This window comes from Sebastes fasciatus, chromosome 19 (genome assembly GCF_043250625.1).
Source record: "Sebastes fasciatus isolate fSebFas1 chromosome 19, fSebFas1.pri, whole genome shotgun sequence".
Classification (NCBI taxonomy): domain Eukaryota; kingdom Metazoa; phylum Chordata; class Actinopteri; order Perciformes; family Sebastidae; genus Sebastes; species Sebastes fasciatus.
Genome location: NC_133813.1, coordinates 10,403,499 through 10,426,918, shown reverse-complemented (window position 1 = coordinate 10,426,918; position 23,420 = coordinate 10,403,499). Strand labels below are relative to the sequence as shown.

At 40.1% G+C, this 23,420-nt stretch overlaps 1 protein-coding gene across 1 annotated transcript; it reads left to right on the top strand.

The window, feature by feature from the left end:
• Nucleotides 1-837: 837 nt before the first annotated feature.
• mamdc4 (MAM domain containing 4) lies at nt 838-19,633 on the top strand. The gene is made up of 28 exons (XM_074616769.1): nt 838-904; nt 2,848-2,940; nt 3,614-3,781; nt 4,845-4,970; nt 5,650-5,883; nt 6,192-6,317; nt 7,410-7,565; nt 7,673-7,776; nt 7,892-8,047; nt 9,474-9,564; nt 9,677-9,793; nt 10,860-10,952; nt 11,047-11,184; nt 11,296-11,435; nt 11,874-11,982; nt 12,079-12,183; nt 13,166-13,300; nt 13,593-13,720; nt 13,918-14,134; nt 14,239-14,504; nt 14,840-14,930; nt 15,851-16,000; nt 16,539-16,664; nt 16,759-16,886; nt 17,039-17,138; nt 17,728-17,927; nt 18,228-18,293; nt 18,878-19,633. The coding sequence occupies exons 1-28, from the start codon at nt 853-855 to the stop codon at nt 18,911-18,913; spliced, it is 3,651 nt and encodes a 1,216-aa protein (XP_074472870.1). The 5' UTR covers nt 838-852; the 3' UTR covers nt 18,914-19,633.
• Nucleotides 19,634-23,420: the final 3,787 nt, after the last annotated feature.

The window sequence follows — 23,420 nt, the reverse complement described above, 5'->3', positions numbered from 1 at the left end:
GCCTACGTTTTGAAAATGAGACCAAAAAAATGAGTCCTCATGTCTGGAGAGACTTTTTTGTTGCTGACTTCCTGTAAGAAGGCGAACTAAAATGCATGCTATTTAAAGACACAGCGACATCTAGTGGATTTTTTTAGCATAACATAACAAAACCAAGTAGTAGAAATAGCTCAATCAGGTTGAGTGAAGTTTAACACATTTTTCAATAAGATATAGTGACTCAAAATTCTTGTTCTTTACTGATCGCAAGAGATGATACTAATCATATTGATCTTGTCATCTCTCCAAAGACATCATCAGAGACTTTAATATAGTCCATTGAGCTAATTAAAACATAGCCATAAACTATTTGATATGCAATATTGCACAAACAGCTGATGTAAGCTTAACTTCCACTGATCTTGTGTGAAGACCCTGTTGGAATAATACTCCTAATCTAAGTCAGAATAACGCTTTCCTGTTTTTCCCGTTCTGCCAACATGACATGAATGCACCATAAAACCATCTAGAAAACTTTGAGCTAAACTAAGTTACTTTACTCCAAGTGTTCTTGTGAAACAAAGTCAGAAATGGAAGGATAATAGACTATACGCATGTTTGCACCTGTTGCTCTGCATGTCTGTTGCCAAATGTGTTATGGTGCAATCTACGGATGTACAGTAAATACTTTGGAAATCTCAGTTGGAGGAAATTGTTTTATGATGGTTTGTTGAAGTTGCATGCTGGGAGATTTTAAAGTCCAGGTGTTATCTCTTAGAATCAGAGAAGAGGTCAAAGCCAACAAGCAAAGACTCTCCAGGTTGTGTCCAGAGCTCCAGACTGATCAGGTGGAAGAGAGGAAAGAAGAAGAAGATGTTACTCTGGAGGAGCTCGGCCCTCGTTCTGCTGTTGACTCTGCAGTTTGGTAAGAAGAACACATTCAGCCAGACTCCATTCACACAGTGTGAGGTTTTAGTAACACTTTTTAATGTAGAAATAATGCTGCAGCTGGTGGCTGGGCTTAGCTTGTGGTATTATAGAGAGAAGTATTAAAAAAAGCTTCTTAAAAGCCCCAAAAGTTTGCAAAAAATCTTAACTTGAGGGGAATTACGCCCATAAGACAGTCCAAAAAATATTAGTAAACATGAACAACTCCAAAAACTACAGTGCTAAATCTCTAACTTGTGATGTCATAGGGTATAAAGTGTGGAGCTGCTCCATAGACAATGAATGGGGAGAGATGTTAGATGACACTGAGAACACCCAGGGGAATTTTCTGAGTATATGGGAACATTTTCTGTTTCACAATAGACAACACTACAATAGAATAAAGCTCATTTGGGTGTAAAAAAAGAAAACAAACTGTGGGTCTACAAAATCAGTCTCCCATTCATTGTCTATGGAGCAGCTCCAGACTTTATGAAATAATTTATATTGAAATAATGTGTTCTTGCAACGCCCATTTATATTATCATGACATATAGATAGTTTTTACTTGTTTTCCCGTACAAAGGACAAAACCAGTTCAGACATTTTCTCTCAAAACGGTTTTGTGCTCACTAACAACAGATCTTATTTATACAGTAAATAGATACACTTTAATGCAAGAGTATACATTCAATTTTAGATTGAGTTCTTACAATAGTTGTGAATTTTAAAATATAACTGTAAAAAAATAAATTGTCATAATCAGAGTAAAGAAGCAAAGTTATTAGCAAAACCATGATATTAAATCCATTCATTCAAGTAAATGTGTTGATGAATATTTAGAATAGATGAATATTTAGAAATGCAAGATCATATATAAATACTTGATAATTCAGTGTTCACATTCACTTTTAATTAGAAAAGATTAGAAAGAAACCACTGAAACAATTTTAATACTGATACATGTTTTTAATATTTTCTTATCTATTTAATTGTTGCCAACAGAAAGAGTGAACCTGTAGTTATTATCAGACATGTGTTTCCACTGTCATGTCAATGCTGTTACATCATGCTCTGTGCGTGATAACTGAACATGTTCTCAGTCAGTCAGTGATGCAGGTTCGTACTCGGTGGGTATCACGTCTGATTTCTAGAGACCTTTGGATGGACGGATGGCATTTTGCTAGCGCTAACCTGATTGCTGTTCTCTGGCCTTTGAGCCTGTTGGCATTAGTTGTGCCGTACATCTCTGACACTAATGAGTCCTGATAAGAGAGTTTGGGGTTGAGCCATCTGTGTTTAAGTAATTACTTGTCCTGTTCTGATGCTGAATTGTACTTTCTATTAAATGTATCTGACGGCTGGAGTTACGTTTCACAATTAGAAATTAAAGTAAAAATACTTTAGAGTTGAGTCTGACGGTTCATTGTCAACCTTGGAATCTCCACTCAAGATCCACTTACTGGCTTGTTCTGGAGCTTTCCACCTCATCACTCAGTCTTCATCAGCAGATGATGTTTCAATTTGTCCGTTTTGTTTTTATCGTGATTTTAATATGGACTAATGGGAAACGAGCCTTGAGCTAAAAGAGATACACCTACACAAAAACATGGAAAAAACAGTCCTAAAATAATGGAAAGTTTGAAAAATCTGCATTTCCATGACAATTGAGCAAACTTCTTATGCTGATGAAGACTGTGTGATATGGTTGAAAGCTTCAGAACAAGTGAGTAAGTCGACCTTGAGTGAAGATTGAAGTTGATAATATGTGCTGAAAAAGTCAGACCATCTGCAATATTTAAATATAGTGTACGCTTTAATGTATTTATCTATTTATTTACACTCTGAAAGGCACCATTCTTCAGAATAACAACTTTTACATTTTATATTTGTGTATGTTATGTGGTGAACATTGTCTGAACGTTTCATCTTATTACACAGTGGCGGGCTCTTGGGCTCATCGATGTTCGTCTCCGGATAAGAAATGTGACTTTGTGTGTGACTGTTCTGACTGCAGCGATGAGCAAGAGTGTGGTAAGTTTAAAAATGTGGTATCAGATGTGAAGACATATTAAAATGTGCATATTAAAAATTGCATGTCATGTTAACATAATGATTTGTCAAAATTGAAGCCCGGAAGTCAAAAAGCACTTATTTAGAGGGATACCTGTGTAAGAAGTCCGAGCATTATCTTCTGAAATAAAGTTCAAAACATCCTCTGGCAATGACAAAAAAAGCTTTTTAAGACTAGTTTTGACTAATATCAAGCCTTAAAGGTCCAGTGTGTAGGATTTTGGGAGATCTATTAACAGAAAAACTATGTTTTCACTTGTGTGTAATCACCTGAAACTAAGAATGTGTTTTCGTTAGCTTAGAATATATCTATATAGGGAGCGGGTCATCTCCATGGAGTTAACCATGCTTCTACAGTAGCCCGGAACGGACAAACCGCTAGCTGGCTCTAGCGAGAGCCTTTCACGTTTTTATGCTACCTGAAGGCCTCTGTAGTTTTCTGACACTTGGAAAGGGAGGGATGAGCGGTGGGGTATTCAGTTGGTTGCAATCTGCAACCTCACCTCTAGATGTCACTAAATCCTACACACTACTCCTTTAATTCTAGCTCTCAGTGGAAAAACTCAATAATACTTGCAGCATACTGTTTGTAGCAGTCCAACAGTGAACTATTATTTCTTTCACACCTCTCAAGGCTACAGCGGGAAAGGGTTCGAGTGTGACTTTGAGGAAGCAGGAATGTGTGGATGGACTGACCAGTCCTTGAATGCAGCTGTGTACAGCTGGGAGAGACGTCAGAGAGGAGGGGACACGCTGCCCGACAGTGGACCGTCCTCTGACTACACCACCGGGACAGCTACAGGTATGGTTTAATACCCTTTTTCATTTTGACTTTTTGTCCTCATGTTGTAAGTATCTTTAAAACGATCAAGTGCTTTTTTGGTAAAATTTAGGAAGATATTTATTTATTTATTTATTTATTTATTTATTTATTTATTTATTTATTTATTTATTTATTTACTTATTTTGATCCCATTAGCCACTACCAATGTTGTAGTAGTAGTCAGTAGTAGCTAATAAATAAATAAAATAATTTAATACAATATTTCATTTATATTAGTAGTACATCAGTACAATAAGCTAAACAATCTCACTGTATTGTGTGCAGCAAATGGGGCTCCTGTAGCCAAGAAGGCAATAAATGTGATAAATTAATTTTAATGGTATTTATATGTCTGTGTAAGAGTCAAGAATTGATATAATTTTTGTTTTAAAAGTCTAAAAACTCAAGTGAAATGAGGACATGTAAATGTACATTTTGAAGAACCAAGAGTTGGGAGAGTAGAAACTCAAGATGCTTTTTGTGTTCATAGTGAACAATACTGTTGTAACGACTGTGTTCCTGTTCTGATCAATGAATAGTGTACAGATATGGAGAAAATATTTATTTCAAACAACAATTTTGACCTATTTGTAGTAATATCTGTCCAGCAGCCACCATTCCTCCTACAACCAATCTGACACTAAGTGAACACTGAAAAAAGATCCATGAGCTTTAATTCCTGTAATATATTTTATGCTCTAAATGTCAGCAGTCGGTGACTAAAGCTTTTTGCATTGGCTCCTACTGAAAGCACCACGCAAATGTGAAATGTACTGATGAAGTGGGTAATTAACAGATCATGATGTCATTTTCACAGCCAGCTTCAACAGCTGCAGCTGTGAATTTAACAAAGATCTCTCCCCAGCAGTTAAATTCCCACCAGAGTCATCATTTCACGGGAGGACGTGTGTTGAACACTGATTCGGCTCATCCTATTAGATTATAACATGTCAAAAAGAGAGCAGAGGGACGGGGTAGTATGCATTTATGAAATCTGTTTATCAGGCTGTTATAAAACATTACGGTGTTTCCCATCACGCAGGTTGGTTTATGGGAGTGAGTGCAGTGGCGAAAGAGTCTCTCAGCACTGCGGTTTTAATCTCCCCAGAGATGAAACAGTCTTCACCGACCTGTCGCCTTCGTCTCAGATACTTCCTGTGGGACTCAGGTAACAACTGTTAATGACTACTCATACATACAAACTGCCTGCTTCGGCCGGCTTCTCCTGTATCTTAAAGAGGACCTATTGTGCTTTTTCCCTTTCCTTTACTGTGTTATGTAGTTTGTTGTGCATGTAAAAGGTCTGCAAAGTTACAAAGCCCAAAGTCCACGCCAAAGGGAGTTACTCTCCCCAACACAGAAACACTGCTCCTGAACTGCCTGAAATGCCTTGATTGAAGTCCCGCCTTTTCTTCCATAACGTGGTGATGTCACCAAGTCACACATTTTCCTTAATCATTACCTAGCGGCTAGTTTGACAAGAGGTGCTGCAGCATAGCCGGTATGAGAAAAATGAAGCGTTTTTTTTAGCATTAAAGCATGTAAACATGTTCTCGTAGAAACCCAAAACACAAGTATGCACCTGAAAATTAGCATAATAGGTCGTCTTTAAAACACAGTGTTATAGACAGGATTTCATATTATTTTATACTACTTTTACTATTTGTATGTTTTTTATATGTATTTGTTTTCATGTATCCCTTTTTCTAGTTTTGTAATTGTCTCTCATAATTTGATTGATTCTACATCTGTGTCCATCCATCATTATTAGACGTATTTAATGTTGTGTACACTGAGATGAGATTTCCTCTTGCAGCTGCCCTACTAATAAAGTATTTCTCCTGTAGGTCACGCAGGTCTGGGCTCCACACCCCTGTGGGCTTCCATCATTCGCCAGGGCTCTCGAGAGGCTGTGGTGTGGCGCCCTGAGGTCACCAGCGTCCGTGGCTGGAGGGAGGCTACCGTCTTCCTGGGCCGTATTCCCACAACCTTCCGAATCCATCTTTCCTCGCAGCGCTCCGAGGGCCGAAGGGGAGATGTGGCTGTGGACCAGCTGGAGTTTCTGGACTGTGCTCTGCCATGTGAGTCCCTCAAAATATCTTATTCATGTGCAGTTCCATCAGCAATTAATTCTAATCAGGGTTGGAAATTAACTTTTCTGTCTACCTGCCACTGTGGCTGGTGGATTCTAAGTTTTACCAGCCACTCCATAGATTACCATTGGTTTTTTTTGGTTGGTGAGTGAAGCAAATCTAGCAGCCACTTGCATATTTTACCAGAATTTGGCTGGTGGATGGTGCTAATTTCCAACCTTGATTATAATGAATTAATAAATTGATCCATAATGATGAGCATAATGATTATTGTTTTTCACCCACTATGTCATCAGTACCACTCCCTGGTAAAGAGTGTCCAAAAGGGATGGTGGAGTGTAGGCGTGACGGCTGCGTGGAGCAGAAGCAGGTGTGTGACGGCAGTGACGACTGCGGCGACGGGACTGATGAGGAGAACTGTGGTGAGAAATCATCTGGATTATACAGCAGAGAGCCCTTCTGACACCACAGTACACAATAAATGTAGGAATTTGTCCGGACAGGGATGACTCACTGTACAAACGGACAAAGTACAAAACATTTAAGAGTCTGTGATAACATTGCAGGAGAGATTAAAGGGGCAGTTCAACAAAAAAAACATATTTTTTCTTACACTTTATGGTATCGACAGACCTCACTGCAAATTTCACTGGACTTCTTTCTAATGAATATCTAGTCCCAATGAAAATTGTTGACGAGGATATTGTTTATGGGAAGACACATTGCTCTTAATTTTTTCACATTTTTTTTGGACCACAAATAAAACACCCTTCTCTTTACGATTTGGGGGAGGCAGAAGTTTCTAAGCTGGACGTTTTAAATAAAATGTGGCAAATAAAACCCAAAGTATCTGCATAGCTCAATACGACAAAGATGTGAGGAAAATATGTTTTTTTTTGCCTGCGCGCCGGCAGCAGTCGTGGCCAGAGGCATTATGTTGTCGGTTTGTCCGTCTGTCCATCTGTCCATAACATTCTGGAGAACGCGATATGTCAGGAAAGCCTGGAGGGGATTTCTTCAAATATGGCACAAAGGTCACTGTGACCTCACAAAACACGTTTTTGGCCTTAACTCAATAATTCATATGCTAATTATGACAATTTCACACAAGTGTCTGATAGGATAAAATGATGGAGTGAGGAAATTTTGGACAGACATGGATATAAACTGCGATTTTTGTGATTGTGAAAAAACTGAGAAAAAAGAAAAGTGCACCTACTTGCTTTTTCCACGCTACTTTGTCCTGCTGTAAAAATGTTTTCTGGAATATTCCTGTAAAGTTGCTCCTTCCCAACACTATCTGTTCTGCTTTTTTAAACTCCACAATATTCATTAAAATCAGTGAGAAGAGGTAACTTTCCATACAATCCACCACACAGTACATCACCACTTAATGCAGACTTTTTTTCTGCAGGGCCCCCCTTTTATAACTCTGGGCCACCCTTAGGGGTCCTGCACCCCAGTTTGGGAACCGCTGAGTTAATGTAAGTTGTGTGTGCTTATTGTGTGTCCAGAAGGGTACCGGCGCTGTGACTTTGAGGAGGACCTGTGCGATTGGGATCTGAAGTCAATTTCCCCACTAATATGGGTCAGGACGAATCAGGAGAACATCTCCGTCTCGGATCCTCTTAAAGGGCCAGGCAGGGACCATTCTAACAACAGTGCAACAGGTATCATATTCAGATGAACCAAAGTATCATTATGGCTTTTTTCATTGTCAACATGTTCAGTATTAACTCTTTTGACCGTAAGCAACTTACCATTATTATCATTGCAGGTCACTTTCTATATGTCACTGTCCCTGATGGTGGACTCACAGCTGACTGGGCCGCTTTCCAAAGTCCCCGCCTTCAACCCACCAATAGTTCACATCCTTGCAAGGTGAGTCCCAAGATGATTCCTGATTTTACACTTCAATTTCACAGTAATTTACTTACATTTTTGATGAATGATGTTTAAATATCTAACCCTAGTTTTCTGTATCCGCCCGCTGCAGATGGTGATGTACACTCACCAGTTCGGGCCGAGGTCCGGCGGTCTGACGGTGCTGGTGGCAGATCGTGTGATCTACCCAGTGTGGGAGAGGGGCGGTGCTCTAGGAGATGTTTGGGTGAAGGCAGAGGTGGAGATTGTCACTAACTCCACTTTCCAAGTGAGTACTTCACCTGTTAATAATGATGCTAGCTATACCCTATAACACCTTTAAAACAGAGATATTGATACTGAAGATTCATAATAAAGACATGATACTTTATTCATACTTTTTTATTACAAATGTAAACGTGGATTTAATAACACAGACAGACTACACGTGTAAATTCTCACAAGCATCTGGTAGTTGATCCCGACTGAATACTGATATTGATATTTGAGAGTTTATTCTGATAAGCATACATCAGCCAATATTTTTTTTTTTTTAAATACACATGCAAGAGAAAAGTGATCTTTGCACACATAGGAGCGTAGGAGAATAAGTAATGAGCCATGGTGATAAAAAGTCTGCTCCATCACCTGCATGAAAATACTGAAAACTCGAGAAAAAAAAAGAAAATGGAAAAAAAAATATTGCATAAAAGTTTTTTTTACATATTCAATTAAATTTAATTAAATTTATTTTTGTATAGCATCAAATCACAACAAAAGTTATCTCAAGATGCTTTATATATAGAGCAGGTCTATGACCGTACACCATAGTATGTCTCTATAGGTGGAAAAGTTGGTGTATCCATAAACGCAAAACACAACAAAGTGCAATGGAAACAGCTGTTTATCGCAATGTGCCCAACTCGTAATATTCACATAACAGTAGTGAATGGAAACGCACATTAGTTTGCATTATCTTTTGCCAATTTTCTGGAAATTCAGGTTACAATTTCAGTTATATTTGGATGGGAATCTGGCTACTGTCAAAACCTAAAGCTAAATTTATTGAATAACTACATTCATATACAACGACTATCATATGGGATTCCATAACAAATGACAAAAGACTTATGTATAATATATGTATACACACACATATGCCAAATACAATTCTAGGAACCAAGTAATCAATTTGTTTAGAATCGTTTGGATGCTTGATTTCTTGATATTTTAAAATGAGCCTTTAAAATCTACCCAATGAAAATGTAAAGATGATAATCTGTAGTCAATAAAGAGAAAAATATTAAAATAACATTTTTAACAAGGATTTTAAATGTGGTTATTAAATAGACATTTTACAGTCGAGAACTTCCTGGCACAATGTAATGGCAACACTTTTCCACTGTTATTTAGTTATTTCTGTACTGCAATTTCTTATTACACTGCTGTGTCTCTAAACTACGTGTTTATGGGAATTTGATTCCAAAGTAAAATAAAGGATGAGGATTGAGAGCCCGACATTTTGACTTCAGTCCTTGAATGACAAATCCTGATCAATACATAAATTATGTTTTAGATATATATTAAATAGCAGCTATTTTCACCAAATGAGCATATAATATAGCACTTCAGAGCTTTAGTTTTTTGTGTTTGGATGAAATTGTTATTGCTATCATGAATTCACCCCTTTTCCACTCATTTTTCTGTCTTTATAGATTGTAATGATGGCAGCAATCAGGGACTTTGCATATGGAGGTATCGCTGTCGACAGCATTGTGTTGTCTCCTGAATGCCGCTTGTCACCTGGTAATTAACCATCTTTAAAAAAAAAAAAAAAGATTCCACATGTGTAATGAGTGAGAATAAATATCCACTGTGGTGTGATCAGTCTGCTATCTCACATTCTCCTCTTGAACAGCCAACGATACCTGGGCAACTTTCCCTAAACCTCCTAAACACCCGTGTACTGATGAGCCAGACAAGATGTGTGATTTCCAATTTGACTGTAAAGGAGCGGAGGATGAAGCCAAATGTGGTGAGTCTGTTCCTTCTCTTTACTCAGCTTTGCTTTTAGCAACAAGACTGCAAAGATTCAAAAGAAATGATGATCTTTATTAGAGCCAGCCGAAGCACAAGTGAAGCTGCTTAGAGCCTCAGGATCCACCAGGGGGCCCCCCAGATTAGCAAATTACAAAATGCTGTTGTCAGGTGAAAGCCTTATATCTCTAAAATGTTGATTATTTGGGTACTAAGAAAAGGAGACCTATTTCAGAAGGATTTTAAAAAGGGTTTTATGAGTCTGTGGGCTTAAAAAAAACAATCCAAGCAGGAGCAAGACTTCCACACCAGGGAAATCGTCAGCATTGGTTGTTTGAAACAATAAGAATGACCTAGTTTTACATTCTCCTTACAAGCCACGTCTTGTGACCATAATGACAGTTGTTTCTGAGAAGCAAAGTAGAGTGATAGCACCAGAAAACCTCTTAGGGAGGAGATCAGGTTGGATGATTTGGCACCCAAAGTGTCTGACTTTGACTCCACAGAGATCTGTTTGTATCCCGTCTCCTACCAAAAGTTGTGACAGTGCCAGTTTCTTTTAACCAGTTAGTTCTTGTAACTTAACCAAAGAACTGGTAAATCAGAAAATACTCATGTGAACTATTTTTGGAACTGTAACTAACAACGCTGTCCTGCAGAAAGAGGCACCACATATAAAAACGCTCAAAGGCAATGACTTTATTTATGTTGGAGGACTGTTTGAGAGAAGTGAAAGGTAGGGTTGGTAATGCTAAGAAACTAGTAACAGTACGCTAGATTTTTAAAAATGGTTCAACCGAAAAATCCAGCCCATTGTTACCAACTCTTTTCCAATGAAAGTAGCCAGCAGCAGTAGCTCCAAAAGTCCCTAAATCTAGCAAGAAATTCGTCAAGTCGGCGACACTGACAGCCCGTTCCTTCAGGTTCGTTCCAACAGCCACAGATACCAGATTTTTTTATTGTTTTTTCTTGTCAGAGCATTTGATTTATTGATTGCTGTCGGGATGTAAAGAACTGTGTGTGTTTCATTTTGAGTGAGATGTCTCCATGAATCCTTTCCGCAGGGGATTTCTCTTACACTGACGGCAGCTCAGGCTGGACTGACGCCAGCATTGGGAGTCAAGGTTGGGTGCTACATGCAAATTTCACATCCAAAGGTACAACTAACAGCACTCAACTATTGATTTACTGATATTCAGTTGTTTAAAAATCACCAATTCATCAAGTATTTGTTTCTTTCACATTTCTTAGAGGAGTACCTGTATGTAGCCAAGGCCCCAGGCCAGCAGCTGACCGAGGCCCGGACGCTGACGCCCCTTCTGGGCCCCTCCGGCCCAGCCTGCACCCTGAGCTTTGACTTTGCACTAACTGGGAATCCAGATCACATTGGTGACTAAATTAACTTATTATCCCACATGTCTTCTTTTCTCTTCTCACCTATTCTCAGGAACCATGACTCAGATCTTTCAACATGACTCTGTTTACGTATCTCTGCTGCAGGTGAGCTGTCTGTCAGGGTGATTGACAGCTTGTTGGGTGCGCGGCCAAAGCTGTGGGAGTTCAGTGGAAAGACAGGAACAGAGGAGGGGGCGTGGCAACACGTCGACTTGCCTATTGGAGCCAGAAAAGATCGCTTCCAGGTCAGCTTTTTTTTTTTTCTCAGGGCTGATATAATTGTCATGTTGACATTGATGATGAGATTTCACTCACACTGGTGACTAATCATCATTTTTACGTTTGACATTTTTGCTCCGATGATGAGAGTTGAGTCACAGATATGAGCCACAAAATGAAAGAGAAAGTCCAACCACAGGTTGCATGTTTCCAAAATCCCCACAACATGTCTCCTTACTCATTTTTTGCAATGTTAGGAAAATATAAATGCAATAAAATATGAAAATAGTAAATAATAGTAAACAAAATGCAGTTGCAGATAGAAGACAAGCAAAACAATATGTTGAACCAGTAGAAATAAAATAGTTGGATTTTGTGGAACCGGTTAAAAATCTGCTTTACTGTTAAAGTTGTGAATTTCACTTAACAGGGCTCTTCTGTTTTCCTTGTTCTATCTTTACCAGCTGGCGTTTGAAGCTCGCGCTGTGAAACTGTGTCCATGCGCCAAGATTAAAGTGACAAACGTTCACTTTGGCATCTGTCATGCTGATTATTTTCCATCATCTCCAACAGGTAACACATAACTATTTACAGCATACACACAAGATGTTGCATAATGCAGAAATATCAATGCTTTGATGAATTATTTGATTTTTTATTTTGGGCCAGGGTTGTCATGTAACTTTGAAGATGGACTGTGTGGATGGTATCAGGACAACAGTGATAACTTTGACTGGGGTGTGATCAACGGGATGGATCACACCATCGGGATCGGTAAGCTCATTTACAAACTAAAAATAAAACAGTGTATAGGGATATACCGCACATTTTATAGTAGGAAGTATCTCAGACACACACACACAATTTACCTCCATCTTTCCTCAGCCTCACTGGTAATAAACATCACATTTTAAATGTGTCATAGGGAGTAGGGAGTACATAAGAGGATATTGTGTCATCATAGTTTGGTGCAATAATAATGCTTTTAATGCTGCAGTTGGTATCTTTGAGCAAATATTATAAAATATTTGCGATTAATTGTGATTAATCATAATTAAATATTTTAATCGATTGATAAAGAGGATTTTATTCATATTGTTCATACTTTTGTGATTTAAGATTTTTTTTATGAGAAAATTTGACCCTCAAACCTCAAATCACCTCCATGTTCATGAGGGTGAGATTCTTCTATGTGACATTTGGGATGCTATTCTAGTTCCAGCAAAGCCTCGAGGCTGATTATTATACCAATACTGTGACAACAGTGCCCCATCCTGTTGACGAAACTTAAGTCCTTTATACGTTTTTTACGTTGTGTCACAAGAAAACACCACACCCATTAACACCTGATCATTTGCTTTTAAATGTTATAAAGCTTGTTGGAAAGTAATAAATACTAATCTGATCAATAATTAATTATTTAGGTTAATTTACTACACTAACTGTCACTAAATTTTACAAAGGACTCAAAACATAAGGTTCAGGTTTTGGACCAGACTTCAGAGACTTGTTGACCCGGACTTGCAAGTTGACTCTTGAAAAATATTGACTCACACCTTTGTTAGCAATGACTGTTGGACCAACACAATAAATTTCCCCAAAGGCAATAATGAGGTTTTTCAGGTTTGGAACTTATTTTAAGTCTTCAGAAACGTTTTTCCCTTTTAAATGAGTGATATGAATGAATAAAGGGCTAAAGTGACAAGACTACAGTATATAAAGTTTCATTACAACCCGTCTTTCTGTTGATGTCCAGGCAGAAGCCTTGTCGTGGACATGTGGAGTCCGTCTCTGCGCGGTGCGTTCGGGCGCTTGGTTTCATTCACACAGTCACCAGGCGCTACAGATCAGTGCCTGTCCTTCTACTACAAACTCTACGGGCCGAACACGGGTGAGGACGAGACCGAATGGAAAACAGTTCAGAGTGAATGAATGATAATGAGCATCTGTTTCTTTAAGCCTGGGGGGGAGGAAATACCTGACATGTTTTTGGTCACTTTTTTTTCTCAGGAAAGAAAAGGAGGTACTTTATATGTGAACTTTGTTAGTTTGTGTGTCAAACACAAAGTATCACATACTCTGGTCTGAAATGAAATATGACTTTATTACCATGAAATAATCAGAAAATGTAATCATATCTTCTCACCCTTACTGCCCCATCTTCACCCACTGATCCCGTCCAGGTGCTCTGAATGTGAAGCTGTTGGATAAGGACGGCTATGAGACCGTCCTCTGGACCCGCAGTGCTGCTCATGGCAACGTGTGGCACGAGGCGCACTGCCCGGTGCCACACCAGCTCACAAACTTCCGGGTATAAAATGACTGCAGTCATTCAGTCAGTTAAACAATGTCACAGAGCTTCATACATCTTTCATATTAAAAACAAAAAGAGGTAAAACGTCCTCTGGTAGTCAAAAACAGAGGGATTAGAAGAGAATGCCAAAATGCGTATTTCAACATCTTCCTTCTTTTCCAACTCCCCATTTCCGACCTTTGACCCTCCACCAGCTGATGTTTGAAGCGGTTCGCTCTGGTTTTGACGGGCGCATTGCCATTGACGATGTGACGTTCGTGCGCCGCCCGTGCACCGTGCCGAGGATGTGTTCCTTTGAAGGCCAGCGGTGCGGTTACAGCAGCTCGGGTAGAGTTCAATGGCCCCACCGCAACGGACTCAGCGCCACGGTGACTGGACCCAAGACTGACCACACCCTGGAGACTGAACTGGGTGAGAGAGAATCAGAGAATCCCTTTAATTCAGAGTAATATTTTACATGCAGAAAGTTGAGGGCCAGTGAATTGGGATCTTCCTCTCCCTGGTTGGTCACTCAGGTTTCTACATGATGGCTAACACCGGAGCCAACATCCTTCCTGCCGGCGGTACGACGGTCCTCACCTCCCCTGTTCGCCAAGGAACCGCCAAAACTGAGTGCGTCAGTTTCTGGTATCACATGGGAGGAGAGAATCCTGGTTCTCTGACATTGTATATGAAGCCGGTGAAGGGAGAAAGGGTGAAGATCTTCTCTGACAGTCTGAACCAGGGAGATGTCTGGCGCCATGGCAACGGCAACATCTCGAGTGCCCTTGTGGACTGGCAGGTACAGTGTGGAGGCCGGAGAGGAGCAATTATAGACTTATTATACTAAAAATATTACGTAGAAAGTAATGAAACTGTCTTACAATCAGTTTACATTACTTTGCGTTCCTGTCCCCATTCACAGTTTCTGTTTTGTCCACACTGAAATTGAAGATACGTCTCTTAAATGCCTTTAAAATCCACACTTTTAAGGAAAAGCAGCATGTTAAACTTTTCTCTCCAGCAGAATTTGACCCAACAGCTCTAGAGAATTGTCATTAGTTGACCTTTTTATATGTAGGATCTTGTGTTTGTTGTTTACACCAAGATGATGATGTGCTTTTTTCTGCCCTGCAGCTGGAGTTTGAGGCGGTTGGAGCAGGAGGCAAAGACACTCACGTTGCAGTTGATGACATCTCCCTTTCAGCTCATCCATGTGAAGATCGAGGTTTGTATCAGCCTCAGCAAAAATTAAAGGAATACTTCACCCACAAAATGACCATTTGTATATGAATTACTCACCCCCGTGTTATCTTGAATTCATGAAGAGAACTTTGTTTTTCTCGCATGCCTCCACGGTGAACGGAGAATCCAAAATAGGAGAAAAGTCATCATGAATTTAAGTAAATGGGAGCCGCGTTTAACAACATCTACAAACTCTCACACAACTCGTGCCGTATAATCCAGGTCTCATTTATCACCACTTCCCAAACACATGCATTTGCTAAAATCTTACTATATAAAACAATTCCGCATAAACAATCTCACGCTTGCACAGGAGTGCTACTTGTTCGTGCAGGTCCAGAAAAGTCAGAATTGTTTTAAATAGTAAAGTTTAGTAGTGAGCATACGACTGGATAAATGAGATTTGGATTACACTGCACGAGTGTGCAGAGTTTGTTAATGGATGTTACGATATAGTTTTGCTGTTGTAAAACGCGGCCTCCATTCAATTCATCAAGACCTTTCTCCCTTATTGGATCCTTCATTCGCAGCGGAGGCATGCAAGAAAAACAAAGTTTCCTTCAAGAATTTAAGGTAACACGCAGAGAGTAATTGATATACAAATGATCATTTTGGGGGTGAAGTATTTAAGGAGAAACACAACAGACTTTTAGACTCATATTCTCGTAAAGTGGAATACTGCATAGATCTAAGTGTGCGGATATCTTTTCTATCATCTTTTAGACTTGTAGTCGTTTAAAAAATATGGTACAATTTTAGGCTAGCACCTGTGAGTGCCCATTCTAGTTTTTATACATCTTAGTTAGCAATATGATAACAAATTTGGGTTTAACCTGGTCGCACTGCAACTTTCGAGCTCTTTAAAGGAGCAAACTTTTTTTGTTGTTGTGTTAAATATTTCAGGTTCCAAGTGCAGTCTGGAGAGAGGAATGTGCAGCTGGAGCAACACTCAAAACGTCAAAGTGGACGAACTGGACTGGGAGCTGACGAGTCAGGAAGCAGAGAAACACTACCCCACCCCACCTGAGGACCACAGTCTGGGCACTGAGAAAGGTAAACCAGAGAGAACAGGGACAAAAGCTACATGCAATAATTCAAGTCTTGTGGTTCACTTCCTATCAACAAGATCTTCACACACTAAAGGCCCAGACACACCAAACCAACATCAAAGAACTAGCAGCGACGAAGGCCAACAAATGAGTCGCCTCACATCGCCTGTGTCTTAGCCAAAAAGTTGCACTCGAACACACCGCAAAGACTACAGCCGACAGCCAACTACCACGTACGTTCTGCGCCAGCGTGAGAGGAAATAACTCTCCACACCAGCAGGTTGCAGTAGTCTGTATTTATCATTCAAAAAGGGAAACTGGAAGACGGAGGATGGCGCTTAAGCTGAACAGCCAATCAGAGTCGGCTTGGTGTGTCAGGGCCTTAAGAGTCAGGAAGCAGACAGAACAATACTTTGATGATTTTTAAGCACAAAACGTATTCTATGTACGTGAGTCCATTTGTGTGTTTGTTTATCCAACAACATATACTAATAATGTCCTGAAGTGTAAAATAGACTACCTTCCCTTTTCCTTTCCGCCAGGTCACTTCCTGTTCTTTCCAAGCAGCAACCGGACGGCAGCCAATCAAAAGGCTCATCTGCTGAGCCCTCACTTGCCCCCGACCAAGGGCACCTGCCTGAAATTCTGGGCCTACAAGCCATACTCATGTAAGGATCAATGTCAGATATAGTCTGGCTGTGTGTGATGCATTTCCCTTTTGATATTTTGTAACGCAATCCACTTTTTCTTAAATGTATGCAGCGGACAGCGAGCTGAGGGTGTGGAGGCTGTCTAAAGGCGGTCTTCTCCATCAGCTGCTAGTGGTGAGTGAACTGGGAGCACCCTGGAAACGCTTTGACGTCAACATCACATCTACTGAGGAATACCAGGTCAGACTCTCACTCTCGCAGTGCTTCTAACACTTCTAACCCTATGTAGTGTTGTGTACACAACGGTACATTCAATTCTGCACATAGCTAAGTGACTAACAGTAATGACGGACTTCTACCTCTGCTGTCGTCTTTGTTTGTGTTGTTTACAGATTGTGTTGGAAGGAATCAAAGGCTCATCAGGCGTCATAGCTCTGGATGACATTGAGTACACCGTCGGAGTCAACTGCGCTAACAAAGTCACAGATTTAAGTAAGATGGGCCAGTGGTTTTGCAACTTTTTCAGCTCGGATATTTCAGGTGTTTTGAAGTGGGATTGTATGAGGCACTTATCCGTAGTCAGTGTATTACCTATACCAGTGTATTGCCCCTAGCTTGGAGAAACAGACAGGAGTACCGGCACGGGAGCAAAACAATGTACTGCTATGGACGGGGCCGGCAGAAAAACATATATTCGCCAACTAAACAAAAGGCTCACCTAAAAAAATGTATATCCGTTTAAGTGTATGCTATATTTAGAATATTTTCGATGGCGAACTGAACTGAAAATGAAACGTATCTATACTGTTTTTGTCATCGGAGTTTGGTGGCTTTGGAGAGAGCGTATATAAATTTCACTTTCAGTTCAGTTTCCCGTCAGAAAAGAGAAGGTAAGGACCGCCTGACGGCAAGATAAAGCAGTGAAAATATTCTAAATTTTAGCATACAGAGTGGTTTTAGTGCTGGAACAATTTCTCTCCGTGGGTGTAGTGATTTTGCAATCCCTTTGACTGAATTCCAGTTGTTCTCACCACGATCTCTAGTAGAACCGGAAACTAAATGTGTTCCATGTTCCCCGCAGCCTCACCGACGCGAGACGACTCAGGAGGGATCGCAGCGTCCGTCATCGTGGTCCTGCTGCTGATCGCCACTTTGATCGCCCTGCTCATTTACTACCTGCGAATCCAACAGAGAATCAACGCTATGACCGGTCCATCATCATCACCGCCATCATCTTCCTCAGCTGGTTTCAGTAATGACATATATGAACCAGACCTCACAGTGAGTTCATCTGACATTAAAACCTTTGACAACCATCAAATCAAATTTGTGCGATAAGTATGAGCATGAGCCATCGTGCCCTTACCTTGCACGGCAGCTTGATTCTTGCGATGTCCTGAGATCATGCGAGAATCGCGGGATCACATGTCACATGGTAACAAACCATCTGGCGCGTCAGGTTAATCATGCTCATGAGGAATATTAACAAGAATGAGTAGCAGATTTTAGCTTTAATGTAGCTAGCAACAGCACCTTTTCTGTACTGTGTCTGATTAATGATGAATCATGTGTTCATTTCAGCAGGACCATGTGAGGATTCCACCGACGCAAAACCATCCGATGGCAGCTGGGTTCAATGTTGTCGATGTGAGTGTGCAGCACTGTACACTTTTTATAACTAATGTTTTAATTCATTGGTGGGGAGACAATACACTCATCTCTAGTCACTCTGTAAATTCAGTTAAATAACGGTGGTTTAAAGCCGCACTAATATGTCTTTGACTACCAGAGGGCAGGAAGTAGACTCACAGCCATGAGCCCGAACACTATATATACTTACGTTCTTGTAGCTAAAGTGTTAGAAAACAAATCTTTAACATTAATTACAAACTTAAGAGAGATGAAGCAACATGGTGCCCATTGGAGTCCTTTCCGTTTTCACCTGTTGAATGCAAATTAGTATAATTATTCACTACGTGGAGCCAATGAGCTTAAAGCCCCCCAAGCTGCAGACTGAAGTGTTGATTGTCAGTGGGATTGACATCATGTCTGTGAGGGATTTGATTTTTGTTAAGGCTTTAATTTCACTCTAAATTTTTAGGATAAATATGATAACTAAAATATTCATACTGTAGGGCTCCTTATTTTATCCGTGAAATATGTTTGTGTAGTGTTACACAAAACTGTTAGTGTTTACCACTAAGTTTACAGTTTACTGTTTATTCCTGCAGGTCTCTGAGGATTTCAGAGAGATGGAGGTGGCGTGAGGCAGGAGGAGCGGCGATCCCGCCACCTATAGGTGGCTTTGTGAAAATAAGGCGATATCACAGCAGGAGAACTGCTTGTGTCGCCCTTACATGACACACACACACACACACAAACACACACACACTCACATACACAAGCACAGCCCGCACACTGAAACCCTGATGAAGGCCTAATCGATGCAGCTGCCTCAGATCTGACGGAGCCCTCGAGAGTCACAGCTCTCTGCCTGCGGACGGACAGATGGAAGTCAGAAGGAAGTCAGAAGGAGAACGTCCAAGGCACAGAAATTAGTTTAACTTTCTTTAAATCGAGACTGGGCATAACCCATGAATGGCAGAAAATGGTTGCGTGGAGATTTAGGATCCATTTAAGATCTGTAAGGAAGCATGAACTGGGGGGCATAGACCGGGCAAGGAGGGTCTAATGAAAAACACTAAGACACTAAGTCCCCCGACTTTATAGAAAGATGTGGAGTGTTCCTTTAAAGAGAAAGGAGAAAGAAAAGAATGACTTTAAACTGACAAGTTAAACCTTGAAAAAAGATTTTAAAAAACAAGGTTATAGAGAAAGTTGACATGTAAAGCTGCTGTTTGGAAAAAGTCTGTAGAACGGATGTATTCTTTAGGATGAGTTAGAGGGTTAACTTTTCTCTGCTTTGAAACAAGATATAATTGAGCTCTGATGATAAACAAATTAAAGTTGAGCATTGAAACACTGTCAGTATACCTTTTCACTCTGAGAGTAAATTGATATATATATATATATATATATATATATATATATATACTGTATATATCAGGGTTAGCAGTTGCCATGTTATGATTTGAAGATAAATATTTGCATACAGCAAGCATATTTGCCCACTTCCATGTTGATAAGAGTATTAAATACTTGACAAATCTCCCTTTAAGGTACATTTTGAACAAATAAAAAAAAGTGCAATTAATTTGTTGTTAATCACAATTAAATATATATATATATATATATTTAAGTGAGAAATTATTTCCTCAAAATCTGAAAAAACAATCACATTCTCTAATATAGGTATTTTGGTTTGAAGATGATTCGTCTTCATAATCTTAATAATCTTCCTGTTAAAAAAAAAGCTTGTCAGTCATGTTTGTTAGTTATGGATAACTTAAAGTAACATTTTGAATGTCTGCTCAAAATTAGAGCAGAATTGTTATTTAGGCTATCACGGTCGATCAACAACAAATGTATGGCAATTTTGATAATTCACTAACCTTTAACTGAATTAATTATATCAAACATTTTCAGATTATGTCCTCTAAGAATGCTTTTGCTTTTCTGTTTCATTAGAATACTTTGTGTATATATATAGTATATATTTTATTTATCAGTTGATGAAATGGCTACATTAAAAAAAATGAATTAATAATGCACAGAATCAATGGTCACATCCAGCATGAGCGAGGATGATTGGTAACCTATCATGCGTGGTCTTGATTGGTAGCTCCCTGCATGATCAAATGCCTCGTTCATCTTTAGGAAGAGGGGGATGACGACATCATGCCCTTAGCAACGGTCGTGTCTCTACGGCAACATCCTCCGATGTCCCCTCTCTGCTGTTGTCACCGTGTATCTCATCTGTTGTCAGTGATGAACTGATGATTTTGGAGGATGGCGTGTTGATGACATGGGGTGGAGCGCGAGCGCCCACCGCAGCAGCACGTTTGTGTCTCGCGACTTGAGTGCCTAAAGTTGGAGTGGACACCTGGGAAACTCGGCCACGAGGACCCTCTCCTCCTCCTCCTCCTCTTCCTCATCCTCATCATCATCATTATCCTCATCATTGTTCATCCCTTATCCTGCAGCAGCCCGCTCCGTCTGCAGCCTGCTGCTGTTTGTTCTCATCTGGACCGGTTTGGTTTTTTTTTTTTTGGGGTTTTTGCACCGACCGCCGGTTCTCATCCAGCGGTGGGCGCGTGCGTCTGGATGGATCCCGCCGTGCTCATCTTCCTGCTGTACGTGATGATCGCACACGAGCTGGTGTACGGCTGGATGCAGTACCGGAGACAGAGCACCAAACCACGCAGACGAGCAGCTGGACCTCTGCTGAGATCCAGGTGTGTGTGTGTGTGTGTGTGTGTGTGTGTGTGTGTGATTTAGATTTGGTTAGCAGCACATCTGGATTTAGTTAATATAGCCTACCAATATGTTTTGATAAATATGGAGGCAATGTTGACAAGTATTGATAGCTCTGAAAGGATTAGCTGGAAAAATTGATATTGATTAATAATCCATTAATTGATAGTTTTGGGGTTGGTGCCTACTTTGCTGATAAACCCAATAATTAAATGAATTAAATTAAAACAAATCATCAAAATAAATGAAAATTTAAAAGTGATGTAACCAAATTTTTCAAATTTGTCAGTGTTAAAAGTTGTATTAGGCTGCTGTAAACTGTACCAAAACTTTGTCTAAATAATAAACATTTGAGGAGGTTCATTCTGGACCTGAACACATACTGTAGATTCAAAACTCAAGGTGCACTTACTAGTTTTTCTTCCAGTGCTTTTGACTGTGTCTCATGTCTTTCTTCAGTTAAAGTAACAGTGTGTAACATTTCAGGAAATGTATTAGCAGAACTATGTTTTCATTAGTCTTTAATCACCTTTTTCTGGGTGTGTTCCCAAATGCTTCCAGGGTAACATGCAAATATTTCCTCACCATTTCATGAGAACAAATGGCGATCATGGAGGTACTGTCAAGTTGAAGCATGAAAGGCCAAAAACTGTTGCCACACACTATAGAGTGCTCCAGGGATGACGTATTTGTGTAGGCCAACCAGGAGGTATCGACAAAAGCTGATGGGATTTTTCCATTCGGTTTTGGATTATTGCAGAAAATAAGCTCTGTGGCAAACACAATTCTATGATACTTACACGTTTTGTTCAGCAAGATAATCTCCACAAATGAACACCACTTTTATGATCGGCAGAAGTAAAAAGCTAACGCTAGGCTATACACGAACTACACCACGGTCGCATGAGCGCGAGTGTACACAAGGAGGCTGTAAAGGCGAACGAGTCGGCGTGATGACGTTTAGCAATCTCATTTAGCCACTTGTTAGCAACCGCCTTTTTTTAAGAGACATAAAGGCTTCAAAATTATTTTTTATAGCGTAGAACAAAACTATAAAATCTCTTAAACTTGTGTTAACCACAGACCTTATCTCAGGCATCTAACTAAAAACCCATTGACTTCATGAAAAGAGAACCGGAAGTGCTAAAATGCTAACTCATTTCCTGGTTTTAGGACTCGATCCGGTAGCACCTATTGACTACTGTCTAAAACACCATTGTATACTGCAGTATTACAATTTCCATTCCCTGGAACTAAGTGAACGAAGAGGAATGAATGTGGACAGGTTTAGAAACTGTTGGAAATGTTCCATAAAGTTCTTTGATGTCACAGTTTATGAGATGGCCTCAGGGGAGCCGTAGGTGTTTCCTTGCAGGGCGTAAACTGTGAGGCATTTGCTTTTAATCTTTTAATCTCATGTATGTCCTCCTCCCCAGCGCCCAGGTGTGTCAGGGAGCCTGGAGGACAAGCAGCCAGTCTCTGTCAGTCAGGCCCGACAGAGGAAGGAGGGACCTGAGGAAGAGTGGACGCATCGTGAGAAAAGCCTAAGAGAGATACCAGACATGGGTGAACACTTGTCGAAGACGAACCTGAACAGCAGAATTTGCTCACTGAGTGGCGGCGAGTTATGTGAATACGGCCCTGCTGTCTTTTCAAACACCTCAAAGTGAGGTTTGGGAGCCAAATCCAGCAGAAGGTTGTTTCATATTGCTATGAGGCCCAAATTCTCTTTGTGAGCTCTCTGTTTTATAGTCCCAATAAAATCTGTTAAGGTCTGTGGATTATACACCGTATCTGGGACCATGTATCTGGGACACATTACAAATGTTATTTTCCAATGCTTTGAGCAGCAGAAATACAATACCATTCCCCAGTTTCAGATCTCAACACCTCCACACATGAAACTGCTGAGCTAGTTACCCTTTCAGTGTTTTTGTTTTTATTGATTGGAGCGTACTTATACTCCCTGGAATGTTGCGCAACAAGGAAAAACATGCAAAAGAATGTCGTGCATCAAGTTCGTCGTTCACTGCGATCGTGCTTAAAAGGTTTTATGATGCAGAAGGTAATTAGGCTGCATGACTCAGCTGCCAGTGATTGTTGTAAATCGTTGTCATTAAAGGGAGGGAACTGAGGGTGTCGACTGTGCATGCAGGTGTCCCAGTTACAGTATATCCTCAGAAACTTTTAATTAACTTGTACAAAACACAACCCCCCAGAACACACCAACCCATGTACTTAACAGAAACAGAGCTATGTGTTCAGGCTCTGATCTCCTAATGGCCTATAACAGCTTGAACTTTAGCTGTTGGCCTTTTATAGACTACATCAATCTCCAGCTTTAAGAACGCAAACAAAAGTCAGTCAAACAGCAACAGAACTAATTGTATTCTAAATGTA